Below are 14,882 nucleotides of genomic sequence, written 5' to 3'. Positions count from 1 at the left end.
AGAAATGCCGGGTTGTTACATAATCTGTATTTCATTTAATTACTTTAGTTTTCTGGTTAATAACTGTCTAATGAGTCTAACAGATCATACCTTCATGTTCAGGTGGGTAGCTGTGTCAGCATGCGTAGGATGCAAAGGAACAAGTAATAGGTGTGACACCTGAAGAAGGCTCCATGGCCGAAACATTGCATTTTCTTTCTTCTCTTTTCAGCATGGAATAAACCTATTACTTGTTCCTTTGCTTATCTTCATATTGTCAGTGCTACATGTAATGATGATTGATATCCTCCTTTCTCTTCAGTTAGTCAAGTGTCCTGTATACTGCAAGCACCCAAAAATAATTTGCTGTGTTTTGCCTCACAGTGCAGTTAAATGTAGTTCAGGTGGGTAGCTGCATCAGCATGCATAGGCTGCAAAGGAACAAGTGATAGGTTTATTCCATTCCACAGAAGAAAGAAAACACAACATTTCGGCTGTGAAGCCTTCTTCAGGTGTGAGATGTGAGCCTTCTTCACACCTGAAGAAGGCTCCATGGCCGAAACGTTGTGATTTCTTTCTTCTGTTTTTCAGCATGGAATAAACCTATTACTTGTTTCAGTGCAGTTAAATGCCTTTCTTGCTGGAAGACACACTGGGTTGGACAGAACTTTATTGCAGGTCGCAAAATTGTCATGCCAATATATTACTGAATTAAAGGATTGTATTGAAGGAAATTAACAAATGGTTTCTAAGGTTTGAACAGTATTGGTGGAATAAGTGTTTTTGTCGCTTTGTAGTGGTGGAAAAAATACATAAAATTGACCTGAATTTACCACTTGTATCAAGATATAAGTGTTTCTTGGGTTATGTCTAGAACATTTGCTTTTATGAGATTCCTGGCTTGAATTCAAGAATATCTCAAAGTATCAGTGGGGTAGGCCTGCTACTGATTCAGCTTGTTCAATGCACAAATACAAATGTAGAGGTATACTTTTCATACAGGCAACATGTCCATTTATCATCCGTACGTACTTTGTAGATAGGATGCCGGAGGGATGGAGCATCTTTTTGAGAAGAAGTCTTTAAGAGCCTATTGAGGCAGGCTTACCTACTGTAGGTAGTAGGGTGTACAGGTCGGCCTTTTTATTTTACCCGCACCCGCCAACAGTTGTGAGGAACAAACCCACGCCCCCCGACCCCATTTAAAATGATAAAAGTACTGACCTGAACCCAGTCTGAACCCAATCCATTAGAAATTACACCAAACAATAGTGATGCATGGGTCAGCTTTTTTTTTTTACCCCCACCCCCCTGCAGTTGTGAGAAACGAACCCGCACCCGCCTGACCCGATCTAAAATCTTTTTGTTTTTATTCCGAGCCAGCCCGACCCGTGGGTTTGAGTCAACCCACGCATCACTAGTAGGTAGTCAGTGAGAGTGACAGCTGTGGGAGGCTTTACAGTGGCACTACTTCTAAAAGCCACCTGCTTCCCCTAAGACACAGAGCTGGTAGGACAGAGAAAGGAACCAAGAGAGCATTTCTCCTGAGTGGTATATGTTGAGATCCTTTGATTTGTTTCCATTTTTCTATGAGTTCAACATATGCAGAGTTGCAGAAACGAGCAGCTGGCACGGAGCTATGGTAGTGCCAGTATTCTTTTATCTGCGTAAGTGTTGTGAGTGAGCAGACCTGATATGTGTAGCAGCAACTTATACAGCAGAAGGTGTGTGGCAGTTGTGGGGATCCATCAGCAGTTAACCAGTCTTATGTGAATTTTGTAAAGTGTGAGTAAAAGGTTATGCAAAAAAAGTGAATTAGTAGTCCAAAAAGCAGGAATGTTGCCAGGAAAGGGCTCATTCTACATGGAAAGTAATGAACGATGGAAGGATATGACTTTCTGCTGGCTTCTGGCAGTTTTTGAGAGGGGTGTTGCATCTTATTGGGTTATGTGTACCGAGCATAGGCTGACGGAACTGGAAATGTGCCTCTAGCTCCAATTTGAGTGTTACAGCAAAGCTTTGAGTGTTTTATGTTGATTCTGATATTGCAGACTGATGGGGTACTGGAGGTACACTGGCAGCTGAGAGGAACCAGTCCTGTTCATGTGATTAGTAATGTTGATGTATGTAAGAGGCAGCCTGGTGATCCAGTGGCTGTACGCAGATATGAAGTTGAAGGGCAGCTTGGAGAAACACCAGTGAGCTAGTAGCTGCTAATGTGTTAGTTTTACATTGAGGAGCTAGGTGCTCCAGGACATCATTCTATTGTATAAATACACAGAGGAGCCGAGTGCTCCAAGTTAGTGATACAGTGAGGAGCTGAAATGCTACCAGACGCAGTTGATGCTGTGTCAGACCGCTAGTAAGGTAAAGTAGACAGCAGTTCTGGCCAAACGGGAGTGACCAGTAGATGATTTTACGCTGTTACTACCTGTGAGGGACCAGTATGTGAGATGGATGTTTGTGCCCTGGTGGTTTGAGTCCGTAAGTAATGGGTCACGAGCACGGGCACATGACAAGCCTGACAAGCTTGTGAGAGGTAGGAACTAGAATATGGATCACAGAGCCTGGGAGAACTGTGAGTGAGTCATAAAACATAGGTCTGAGGCATGAAAAGGATATCGAAGGGATGGGGTGTTGTTCCACTGAGGACGGTGTAGTTTGACAGATGGATCTTTGAACCCTTTGCTCTCAGTTTTCCAGGCTGATAGTTAACTCAGTTGGAATGTAAAACAATTAGGAGGTATCCTTGTTAAAAAAAAAAACACAGGTTGCCTTGAATTCTAGGAATTTCCCTGCACTCCCTACCATTATAAATGGGTTAAAATGTCAGACAGTTCAAAGCTGACCTGGACAGTGTCAGAAAGAGGCACGACTCCGTAGAAATTAGTCTAGAATAGCCCATTTTGACTTCAGTGATGTTTCTTTTTGGTAATTTGCAGGTCTTTGGCAAAGTTATGGTAGTCTTCATATATGTAAAACATAGCACACATATGTTTTATTAGTTCAGTTTCATTCATACTGAGCACAAGGGAGGCAATTTGTTGACAAGACTTAAAATTATATAAATCTAAACCCTCTTGATGCAAAAAAAATATATATTTCCTCTCTAAAGACATTTTTTCTGAGCTGAACGGGTTAATAAAGGGAATAATTAGTTTTAAACTTATCTTGAATGTTCTGCTGTCTTTCTTAACCTTTTTCTTGTTTTATCTGATTTTTCTTATCTATATATTTTTGCATGTGATTGTCCAAGTCCTGGCTGTTATAACCTGACTGCCACTCTTATATGTAGTTAGTTTGCTTCCATGCAAAGATTTTCCAGTACAAAAAAAATGTGAAAGGAGGCTGCTTTTTACATTAAAAACCTGATTTCATCATCTTTAAAGATATTTATATTACTGCTGTCCTTTGATTTGTTTCCATTTTTATTTCTATTATCTTGCAGCATCTTTTATCCAAATTCTTCTTTCTTATAAATCTTGTAAGTAGGAACGGTAGCTTCTATTAAATTGCAGTCAGTTTTTATTTTTTGTATTTGTTCATCGCCACCATTTTCCCTCCTATAATTTTTACATTTTTGTCATCTGGTCCTTGTTGCTATGCACTGATTTCTTGGGGAAAGAGAGCTATCCACTTCCTTCCTCCCTCTGTCTTCGAGTGGGAAAGATTGCTGGCCAGAGACCCTTCTGTCCTCATTAATCTGACCCACCATGTTCTACTAGTCTGTGATCACTTCATTTCCCCCAGGTTTTGCACTAACCATTTTTGTTTCTCAAAAATTATCCTATGTTGTTGAGTGTAAAGTTTTTTTTTTTTGTCTGATTTTCTTCCTTAGTTGTTTGGTTTTTGTATGTGCCTAAATGCATGAAATTAGTGTCTGTCCAGAAAGTGCTAGTTATGTTCTGTTTTTAAAGACTCATGGGAACTGACAAAGAGACTTTGCTGATGTTTATTTTATTTGGCTGCATTCTTCAGTTGAATTCTTGAATCTGCAGAGAGTAATGGCATTGAAAGAATAAAAACAATGCATAGCTGACCTACATCTAAAGAATTTCTACAGTAGCATTCATATTACAAGAAAACAGTAAGTAACAATGTCAAGAAAACAACAGTGAGCATTCAGAATGCTCCCTGATTTAGAATGACTGACACAATTCTTCGGGAAATTGATAAGATGTCTTCCTTTGTGTCATGGTGGACCATGGTGCCATTATCTTTACTGGGGACGCAAGAAGCACAAGTTTTGCTGTGAGTCTGGAAAGGACAAACAGCAGTACAACAGCTACTCTGTGCCAACCTGACTGACCTGTATCTGAATCTGGGAACTGTGGCACAAAATATGATTTTCTCATTTTGAAAATCACAGTGACATATGTTGTAATTGTAGCCTTAAGTGACTTAAGTTAAACTAGTTTTTCATACAGACACAAAGTACTGTAGAAGAACTTATAGATTTGTATCTCCATGGGAAGGAAAAATGTTTCAGCAGATAGTTAACTAAAATTGTGGGAACTCTAAAAACATCTGTAACAATCTACGTGATGACTTACCTTCACAGCTGTAGTATAAAAACTAAAGTAAAGTGTCACTGTAACCATACCTTTAGTAAAAAAATTACATCTGTGTCAAGCCAGTCTGACACATGGCTTAATATATGCTCTTTGCTGAAATTTGCTGCTATCACACTAATGCATGTCCACATGGAAATATGAAGCTAGTTTTAAGTCCTTTGGTACATTTGAAAATGAGCACTTTCATAGGAGTAAAATAAGTAAAGTTATTTTTAAAATCCTAGTTGAGCTCACGCTTTTGAAGTCTTTAATTCAAAGTTTTTGAGTGCATCCTCCAACTGTTTATGATCTGCTAACACTTATCTAGTGGCAGGATGAAGCCTTAAGTTAAAACTCAGCTTTTTTGCAAAATCTTTGTGTCAGAACTCCCTTTGAGCCACCCTGAGACTGAGAGTTGTCCAATTCAGGTGGCATTCTCTTTTCTTTGTCCTCAGCGATAGCAACCCAGGCTGGTGTGGAGCTCCGTCGAAAGGGTTCTCAGATGTCAACGGACACCATGGTCTCCAATCCAATGTTTGATGCCAATGAGTTCCCGGATAACTATGAGGCTGGGCGAGCAGAAGCCTGTGGAACACTGTGCAGAATATTCTGCAGTAAAAAGACTGGTGAAGAGATTCTGCCAGTGTACCTATCTAGGTAAATCATGCCATCTTTATCATGTTAAAGAACTAACACCACTTAAGCATAAGGTTATCAAATCTATAGGTTATTTTCTTTTCTATATCCAGAGATCTCAACCATTTATAACAAATGTAACGTCATGGAAGCCACTTTGCTTCATGGTTATGTCCTTTGCCCTACCTTACAGGAATATTGGATGAGAATATTCAGAATTTTATCTGAGGTGCTACTGTAATTGTCCTGGGAGGGGCTGGGGAGGCTACAATTAGCCCACCAATGCTTCTTAGCCTATGGTTTAATCACTGCAAAGAAACTCATTCTTATTTTCTGGAAAAAGAAGGAGGTGGCCTCAGTGAAGCTTTGGCTCACTGAGCTGACTTATACACTGCACTTAGAGAGGATCAGATTTATTCTGTAAGACAAGTTCAAAGTGTTTTAGGAGTTATGGGACCCTTTAATTTCATACCTTGAAAGATAATACAATTGAACTATACATAAAAAGTTGTTTTTAAGACAATAGGAAGTACACCTTCGGGGCTGATTTGTATTTGTTTTGTTCTATGATTGTTTTGCTTTACCTTCTGTTACAGAAAAGTAAATAAAATATTTTAATATTATTTTGATGTATCTCTCAATATGATCGTGAGTACTGCACATTTTGTTTATGCAACACTTGTCTGAAGAATTTTTATTTTCTGTCATCTAAGATTCTCAATTTTCTTCTCTTCAGGTTTGATATGGTTCTGATCCAGGGTCTGCAGATATCTGAATTTATCTGTCGCCCTGTCCTTGCCAGCATTATCCTCAACTCTTCTGCACTGTTTTGCTCAGATCTGAAAGGAATCAATGTTGTTGTTCCTTACTTCATCTCTGCACTGGAAACCATTTTACCAGATAGGTAAGAGCTGTAGATTATACTTAGGCATACGAACAGTGTAGCCTTAAGAAGCTAGGTGGTTAGGCGTTTTCAGTGCTGTTATTAGGATGTTCATTGTTCAAGTGCTGACTCAGTGTTTAGTTGTGTTACACAGAGCCTGTTACTAAACTGCCGTGTGCTCCATCCTTTGTGTGAGACATTCAAAAAAACCCTGTGTCCTGGTTTTGGTCATTTTAAATCAGTAGTTGTTGATGCAAAGTTCACTTTCCAGACTTGGGAAATAACAGAAATAAATATAAAAACGTCTGCTGAATGACTTATTGCTACTGCTATTCTTGTTCTTTTTATTAAACTTTGTTATGCTTCTTAACCAATGGTAACTACAAATTTTGAATTTGTTATAAATACCTCTATTGATGGTTTTAAGAAAAATGGTTTTTATTTGGTACTTTGTGAAACAGCCAGCAGCCGTATCACCCTGCAGCTCTTAACTGGCTATCCACCCACCCTGCGGTCTGTGTAGGTCCTAATGCCCTGGTTTAGTGGTTGGGATACTATACCGTAGTGGGCGCAATCTTTCGGATGAGACGTTAGACCAAGGTCCTAACTCTCAGTAGTCATTAAAGATCCCCAGGCATGATTATCCCAGTGTCTGGGCCAAATTCCCCCCCCTCAGCCTTGATATTGTCCCCACGTATGATTGGTTTGCACTTACCCTGCTATGGACTGGCGCCCCGTCCAGGGTGTACACTGCCTTGCGCTCCTTGCTTGCCGGATAGGCTCCGGCTTCCTGCAACACCATATGGTATAAAGCGGTTTGGCAAATGACATGACTTTGTGATATTTGCAGTTTCCTTTGCATTTATGCATTCAGAAATTTGAAGTAAACTTATTAACTTTTTTTACTGTCTGTAAACCGTCTATTGCTTGTGTTAGAACTATCCAAAATTGAACAAGGCGCCATGTTTATACATTCAGCTAAACAATTATTAACCCTATTATTAAACTAATAGTGATTCAGTTATTGTACCCATCTAAACTGAAACAGTTTACCCATTTACAGGTGCAATTCTGCTTCATCCCTGTGTGTTGCCTGTCTTGCAGGGAATTGTCTAAATTTAAAGCTTATGTGAACCCCACTGAGTTGAGGAGGTCATCCATCAACATTCTGTTGTCAGTGCTTCCTCTCCCCCATCATTTTGGAAATGTGAAATCGGAGGTATATTTTTCTGCATTCAGTTTAATATAACAGAAAGTAATTGTACAGTTCTAATAAATCACTACTCTTTAATAAAGAAACTCTATATGGGGCTTACAGTCATCTCCAAAATTATTGGCATTGTTGATGAAGATGAGAAAAAAGGCTGTATAAAACGAACAACACAGGTATTAAGTGCAGTAATTATTGGCACACCTTTTTTCAGTACTTCGTGAACTTTCACTTTTCAGGGATCACAGCACTGAGCTTTTTTCTATAATGTTTTATGAAATTGGAGGACACATTGAGAGGGATCTTAAACCATTCCTCCACACACTCTTGCTAGATGCTTCATATCCTCCGTTATGAGCTTGTAGACTGCCCCTTTCAATTCAAATTACTGGTTTTCAATGGGGTTCAAGTCCAGTCACTGAGATGGTTGGTTTAAAATGTTTATTTTGTGGTTAACATTTCCTTTGGGTTTTTAATGTGTGCTTTTGGTCATTGTCTTGCTGGAAGATCCACTTTTGGCCTTGTTTAAGCCTCCTGGAAGAGGTAATGAGATTTTTGGTACTTGGTAGAGGGTAGCGTTCATGACGCAGATGACCTTAACAAGGGCCCCAGCACCAGTGGAAGCAAAAAAGCCTCATAATGTCCATAAATCCATAAATATCCATTACAAATCCACCATCAGATTTTGAATTAGGTAAGAGGTTCTTTTATATATACACAAGCCTCTTTGGATACCAAACTTGCCTTTGGGTGCCCAACAGTTATCCTCTTTGGATAACTGGACTGTGATCAGTATAAAATTGTTTGTGTCTGGGAACTTTTACTGACCTTCCTGTCCATTGGTGGCTCTTAACCTATGTGTTACTCATTGGAATTGTGTCCTGCAACCTTAACAGATTAAATTTAATGGCTTTTGGTTTTGTCAACCCTGCTACCACTTAAAACATTTTCTGTTATAGCAGTTCATACTGTGAAGTACATTAAGTACTTTTTTTCTTAGGAAATGTAATTTCAGTGGATTGTTTCAGTTTTTTGTTTTTTTCCAGGTTCTTTTGGAAGGGAAGTATAGCAATGATGACAACTCAATGCAGGACAAGGCGGTCACATTTCTCTCGCTGAAGCTCAGGCTGGTCAATATTTTAATAGGAGCTCTACAGACTGAGACGGATCCGAACAATACACAAATGATCCTAGGTGTGTAAAATGACATGAATTAGATGTCAGGCAGGTGATTTGTTTTCTAGAACATAACCTTAACATTAAAACTTTTTTTTTAAAAAATACATCCGTTTATACTGTTCAATTTTTTTGTTTTGGTTTTATATGTGACTTTGATATGCTGTAAGTAGCCTCTGATGACGACATTTGAGCATAATTTTTACATTCTATTTTTTAGGTGCAATGCTAAATATTGTTCAGGATTCAGCCCTTTTAGAATCAATAGGGACTCAATCTGAATTGGTAAGAGCATTTTACCTTTTCTGTGTTTAGTACCTATTTTGTCATAACACAAGCACTGGAAAACAGGATCAGGATGTAATAGCACTATAAAATCCTTATTGGTGACAAACTTTATTTCATGGCTTTAATGAAAGTATAAAGGTCATCTTTCAGTCTTTTTGTTACATGCATACAGAATAAGGTATTAATTTTCTGTAACAGTGTACAGTGGCTTGATTGTTGGTCCAGAGTTACTCATCCAGTAGAGGTCTTTGCTTGTAGTGTGTAATGAGTTCTGTAGATTGACAGTGGATTGACAGTGGAGATCCAGGCTAAGATGTCTAGCTTTTCTTGGCAGTCCTTTGAGCTCAGCTGTATAAATGGGTTCAGTAATGGTCATCTCACTGCATTGCTGTGGTGTTGCAGGTTGGTGTCGAATGTGACCAGACGGCTGTAAAGAGCCACAGCCGAAACAGCAGTGGAATCAGCACAGCCAGTGGGGGCAGCTCAGAAGCCACCACTCCAGACAGCGAGAGGCCCGCACAAGCACTTCTGAGGGACTATGGTAAGGAAAAAAAAGATACAGTTGCTTCAAACATATTTATTCCTGTAACATTGTACTCTGTTGAAAAACAGGGCAGTTCTTTGTTATCTTGACAATCTTTTAAGGAGCCTCTGAAAGCATTTTTGCTATGATAAAAAATGTGATTATTTGTAAATTGAACCCCAGTGTCTTTAATTTTACTGATTGCAATCTAATAATAAATAGTCTTACACTTACATAGTGCTTTTCTGGATACTCCAGTTGTGTTTATTTAATTCTTTGAAGTATCAATTCAAATTGTGTTTTATACACAATTTACCCCATATACATATTCAAGGCAAAAAAAGAATGAATTGACTATGAAAGCAAAATGGAAAGGTCATAATTACCCATATTCTTGTAGCAAACCTAAATTAATTTGCACAACATGAACTTAATGAGCCACACAATTAGTTGTGCTATATTAGTTATTCACATTATTTCAAAATATATACAGTAGTCACGACATTTGCGACGGTTTGGTGCTGAAAGCTTTCGCGGATAGAAAAATTATTCTGTAAGCAGCTCTTCCTCTATACTATATACAGTATATAATGCATTGCAGTATATAGTTGGTATGTTTAAAAGACATAAGCAGCCCTCCCTAATGTGATAATTAAAGCACTGGCTTTACGTTAAAAAATAACATTCATCAGTTGAAACAAACAACAGTAATCACTGATTTACAATAATCTGCTAAAATAAATAACTTGAATCTCTCTTCTGCATCTAGTGGGTCCCTACATCTCTACATTCGTTTTTTTTACAAAACTTCTATTGTCCTTGTAGTGGTAATGAGCACTGTAAAGTAGAGAGTTACACCCAGGCGGTTTAAAGTGTGATTGGAGCATTACTTTTGGTTTGTTTCTTATATAGCCGAATGCATAACAATAGTCTACTGTTATAGCTTGTTGTTGGCTCTGGTGTGCAAAATTCTTTAAGTTAAACAGAAGGGTTATTTTTACAATTGATTCAGACTGATTTCATTCCCCTCATTTAGCTGAAACGGATAAAGAAGTCATGCAGTAGTTATATGTATTGGAAGGCGCTCTGTTTTATTAACAGACACTCCGACTTAAACCTGTGTTGTACAGTGATGTAGACATAGGTAATTTCATCTCCATTAAACAATGTGCTTATTGTGCAAAACCTGCTAAATTAGAAGAATTGCAGAAGGTGATAAACTGTACATTATTTACTGGAGCGCAGCTGAGTTCAAAGAAGGAAGTCTGTGAAGTACCCCTGTTTATTGGTACCAAACATTGATGAGACGTCACTGTTCTGTACAGATTACAGAAAAGTGAATGCTGAATCTCCACCAGACATCGTATGTACTGTTTAACCGTATTCAAGGACCGATGCGCTGTTCCCATTTGTACCAGGGTTACTCCCTGGAAATCAGTTCTTTTTAACTTGCAGTTTGTAATGTCGGGCGCTCTGAACGAGTTAAGCTTTGATGCAGTATAAATAAATTTCTCACAAGCTATACTGTAGTTGTTTTAAAACTATACAACACCGCGCTGTTTGCATGTGGCAAGTCTTTGTTCAAGTTTTAAAACTACAGTATGGAAAAACGAGTGTTAAGAAAAAACAGGACATTTGATTACTTGTTGCCTTATGTTAAACAGCAACAAGGACAACAGAGCATGCTACTGAAAATTCCTTCCCCTACCCCAGAACTGTCTATTCTACATAACATTACACAGCGGGTGTTAACACTCCTAGCCTTTGTGAGAAGTACAGAGCTGCATTACGTAAAGTGGCTGCAATGGAATATACTAGTAGGTAAAAGTTAATTCCAAGCTGGAAAGATAAGACACAATGTGTCTTCTCTATAAATCTTCAGTTAAGAGACTGTCCAGGATAATTTATTATCAATAATGTCTTCCATATTGTATTACGATTGGAACGTTTTTTACAAGTGTAAATCCACCTGTTTTCTAACAGCTTTATCCAGGACAGGTAGCAGTTTAACCCCTCCCCCTTAACTATGCCTGCCTGACCTGTTCCCATTTTTAACCATTCTGTGTCCGAATCGCAGAATAAATTAAAAATTAAACATAAAATGTGTTTACAAAGAAAGTGGATTACAGTAATACTACCAGCTATATAAATACATATATTTAGATCCTTAAATTAATATAGTAATTAATTTCTTTAGATAAGCGATTCCATATTATATTCCCTATTTAGCAGATTCTAAAAAGTATGAGGTTTTTTACTGCAATAATAAGCAAGTATTCATAGAAAAGGTTAAAACATGGAATGCAGAGGACGTTTCAGCAATTAAACGGAAGTCTGGAACACCCTGTCTCCAAAGTAGATGTTTAATAAATTTAAGTTTGTGAAAATAAATCACCCCAAACAAAATACAATTTTAAAATACAAGCACTTTGAAATTATTTGTTATTGTTAATAAATCACTTTTATGAACGTGTTATGATATTTAGAAATACCAACAAATTCAATATAGTGTCGATAATATTTACTATTTTAGTTTTTCAAAGAAATGTTTATTTGTTAAAAGAAAACTCATGACGAGAGCTGGGTTCAAGCCCCCGACCTCCAGCATGCAAGGCACACGCCTAAGCCATGACACCAATGCACCACTTAACAACTTAAGCTGTAGCTGAAAAGGGCAGGCAAAAAGTTTCCAAGTAATTGCGGGTGAATCAGTCAAATAGATGCAGATGTTTACAAATAAAGTGTACCTCTGTGATAATTTCAGCTAAAGATGCAGCCATTCAAAATGCAAGGAACGCATGGAACGCATGTACCGCGCAAAATTATCCACAGTTCACTGTGTTGTACCGCAGTACGTGATTGGCTGGCTAAAATGACAGACGGACACTCATGGTGCATTGGTTGTTAGTGAAATGATATAATCATTTAATCTCTTTACTGTTCATGTTTTAATCCGCTTAATATTGAGTATTTATATGGAATTTTACAACTAAAGGGAAATTTTAGTAGCTGAGCATAAAAAAAGAGGAGCATAATGCGTCTGAAGGTCATACATGATATTAATTTAGGAACATACACATATTATGTGAACTGTATATGGCTGGTATTGGTAGTTTAAATAAAAAATACACACCAGTTTCCACTTTCTTCCTAAACATTTTAAGCATTGATGTCTTTCATTCGGTTACATACTGTGGTTATTTTAGAAAAGTTTTGATGTGCTCCTTCTGACTATAATAAATGTATATACTTCATTAAAAAGTTATAATGTTGTAACACTTCCAGTGAATATTTGTGCTTGTTATCACAGTAAAAAACGCATACTTTTTAGAATTAGATAGGGAATATACTATGGAATCGCATATCTAAAGAAATTAATAACGATATATAATTATAATTATATAGCTCAAATTAACACAGTAGTACCATATCTTTGTAAATGTCTGCATCAATTTAACTCATTCACCTGTGATTATGTGTGTGGTGTAATGGCTTAGGCATGTGACTTGCATGCTGGAGGTCTGGAGTTCAAACCAAGCTGTCACCATGAGATTTCTTTTAACAAATCAACATTTCTTTGAAAAACTAAAATAGCAAATGTTATGGACACTATATTGACAACTTTGATATTTCTAAATATCGCAGCATGTTCGAAGCTAAGTGATTTCTTAATAATGAATAATTTCAAACTGGTACTGTCCTGTCACTACAGTATAGCTTGTGGGAAATAAATTTGTCCTGCATCAAAGTTTGTCATTCAGAGCACCCTACATTCCAAGCTCCAAACTTTTCATTTGGTCTATTGCTACAATATTGACAGCAATGTAGTTAAAAGGAACATGTCAAAATGTTTCCAAAATAACCACAAGTGAATGAGTTGAGAGATTTGATAATAGAGAAATCATAACAATGACCTTGTGTTGCTAATCATGCATACCCAACTGTACTGTAATCCACTTTATTTGTAATCACGTTTTATTTTTAATTTGACTCATTCACACATGATGAATTGTGAGAGAGTGATAGATGAAGACAAGATGGAGGTTGTTGTCAACACTAAATTCCTCAGAATGCTGTGGGGAATAATGTCAGTCACCTGACCAGCTGATGCACTGCATCAGAGAGAATGACTGAAGGATTAGCCCATTAAGAGCGAGTTTTTTCTAAAGAACCTGAAGGGAAGTAAAAATGCCGGCAGTCAATGTGGTTATGTATCAGGAATGTTTGAAAATGTTGCAATAATTCTACAGTATATGCTTTTGGGAAAACATTCGTTTTCGAGCAGGTAATTGCTCACTTCTGCTGCCATAGAGTGTTTTGGAATCTACATGCTCTCCCCGCATAGTTATCGACAATGAGAATGTCTCTGGATAGGCATACCGTATAAATGATAAAGCGGAGGCTGTGGAGAAAAAATCGCAATGGAAAGCAACAGGTTTGATATGTACAGTAAATGTGACACCTGTGGTGCGTCGAGTGCATATCCTACAGTGTGAGAGCATTTGCAAGGCTATTAAAAAAGGTTGATTGAGTTAACAGTCTGGGTGTGGCGAGTTTCAACTGTTTCCTGCCAGTCTTGGGCGAAAGGAACCTGTCTTTCAATAGAAGGTTCGCCTATTCTACTAGTACATGAGAATATGGGGGGAAGGAAAAGTGCCTGTGGTCATTTTTTTCACTGACAGACTAAGTTGTGTTGTGTTAACACAAACTCTGCTTAACAAATCTGCTTGTTAGAGCAAGGTATCTTTCTGCTGTCTAAACCATTTTTTACAGCTTTTAAAGTCTCGCAGTGTTTGACTTAGGCAGGAACATGTCATTGTATCTTATTTTTTATTTCATTTTTAAAAATTAATGTAAGGCAACCAGAAATCAAATGTCTTTGTGAGTCTTTGTGTAAGCTGTAAGTTCTTTTTACTTCTTATTTAAACATTTGAAACACTTTAATTTTGTAAATGCAACACGCATTCCGTACAGAAATAAAATGTTTAAAACATGTTTTCTACAGGTGTTAAGCAGATTAGCAGGTTGCTGACAAAATAGTGCACCATCCAGGCTGCAATTGAATTGGGGATCTGTATTCTTCACACCCTACGCATGCTTACACAGCTCACTAGGTGAATTCTTGTACTTACAAATTGTAAATATAATGTTTACATTCTGTTTTTTAAATTTTTCACTTAAGCATATGGAGGAGTGTCAGCTGTCAAGGAGAGCACCCCACCGACAGACTGACAAAGCAATTGGGAAGTGTTAACTATCCAGTCATTGCAAGCCACTGCTGCAGCCACAAATAAAAAATAAACTTTTTTTTCTCCTGATGGTAACTGTAACAAATTGTCACGTTTCACCTCCTTGCGAAACAATCATGACATGCAGGTGTGAAGTAGAGTTAACAGCTTCAGATTTAAAAGGTTAGTAATAATATATTCTGTGTTGCATTAACATTGGAATGTTCTTACAAGTATAAAAATATGATACACAACGTGTCTCCTCTATAACTCTTCAGTTTACAGAGAAATTCCACCAGAGACTCACGCCATTGTCCAATAATAATCTTCTTGTGTCTAATTTTTTGTTTAGCAGGATTTGTGCGATAAGTACATTGTTTAATGGGGATGACATTACCCACGTCTA

The 14,882-nt window shown here is 37.6% G+C and overlaps 1 protein-coding gene across 11 annotated transcripts in view; it reads left to right on the top strand.

The window, feature by feature from the left end:
* ralgapb (Ral GTPase activating protein non-catalytic subunit beta) overlaps positions 1-14,882 on the top strand; it is a 54,575-nt gene that overhangs the window by 20,580 nt on the left and 19,113 nt on the right. For 7 of the 11 annotated variants that reach the window (XM_088608258.1, XM_088608265.1, XM_088608264.1 and 4 more), the window contains 7 exons: positions 3,428-3,463; positions 4,988-5,189; positions 5,905-6,072; positions 7,156-7,270; positions 8,308-8,455; positions 8,658-8,722; positions 9,128-9,266. In XM_088608258.1, the coding sequence (XP_088464384.1) occupies positions 3,428-3,463; positions 4,988-5,189; positions 5,905-6,072; positions 7,156-7,270; positions 8,308-8,455; positions 8,658-8,722; positions 9,128-9,266 (873 nt within the window). The remainder of the gene's footprint in view (positions 1-3,427; positions 3,464-4,987; positions 5,190-5,904; positions 6,073-7,155; positions 7,271-8,307; positions 8,456-8,657; positions 8,723-9,127; positions 9,267-14,882) is intronic. The other 4 variants (XM_088608267.1, XM_088608266.1, XM_088608260.1 and 1 more) reach the window with 1 other exon arrangement.

Source organism: Lepisosteus platostomus, chromosome 15 (genome assembly GCF_059453375.1).
Source record: "Lepisosteus platostomus isolate fLepPlt1 chromosome 15, fLepPlt1.hap1, whole genome shotgun sequence".
Taxonomy (NCBI): domain Eukaryota; kingdom Metazoa; phylum Chordata; class Actinopteri; order Semionotiformes; family Lepisosteidae; genus Lepisosteus; species Lepisosteus platostomus.
This window is presented reverse-complemented; position numbering and strand designations above follow the sequence as displayed.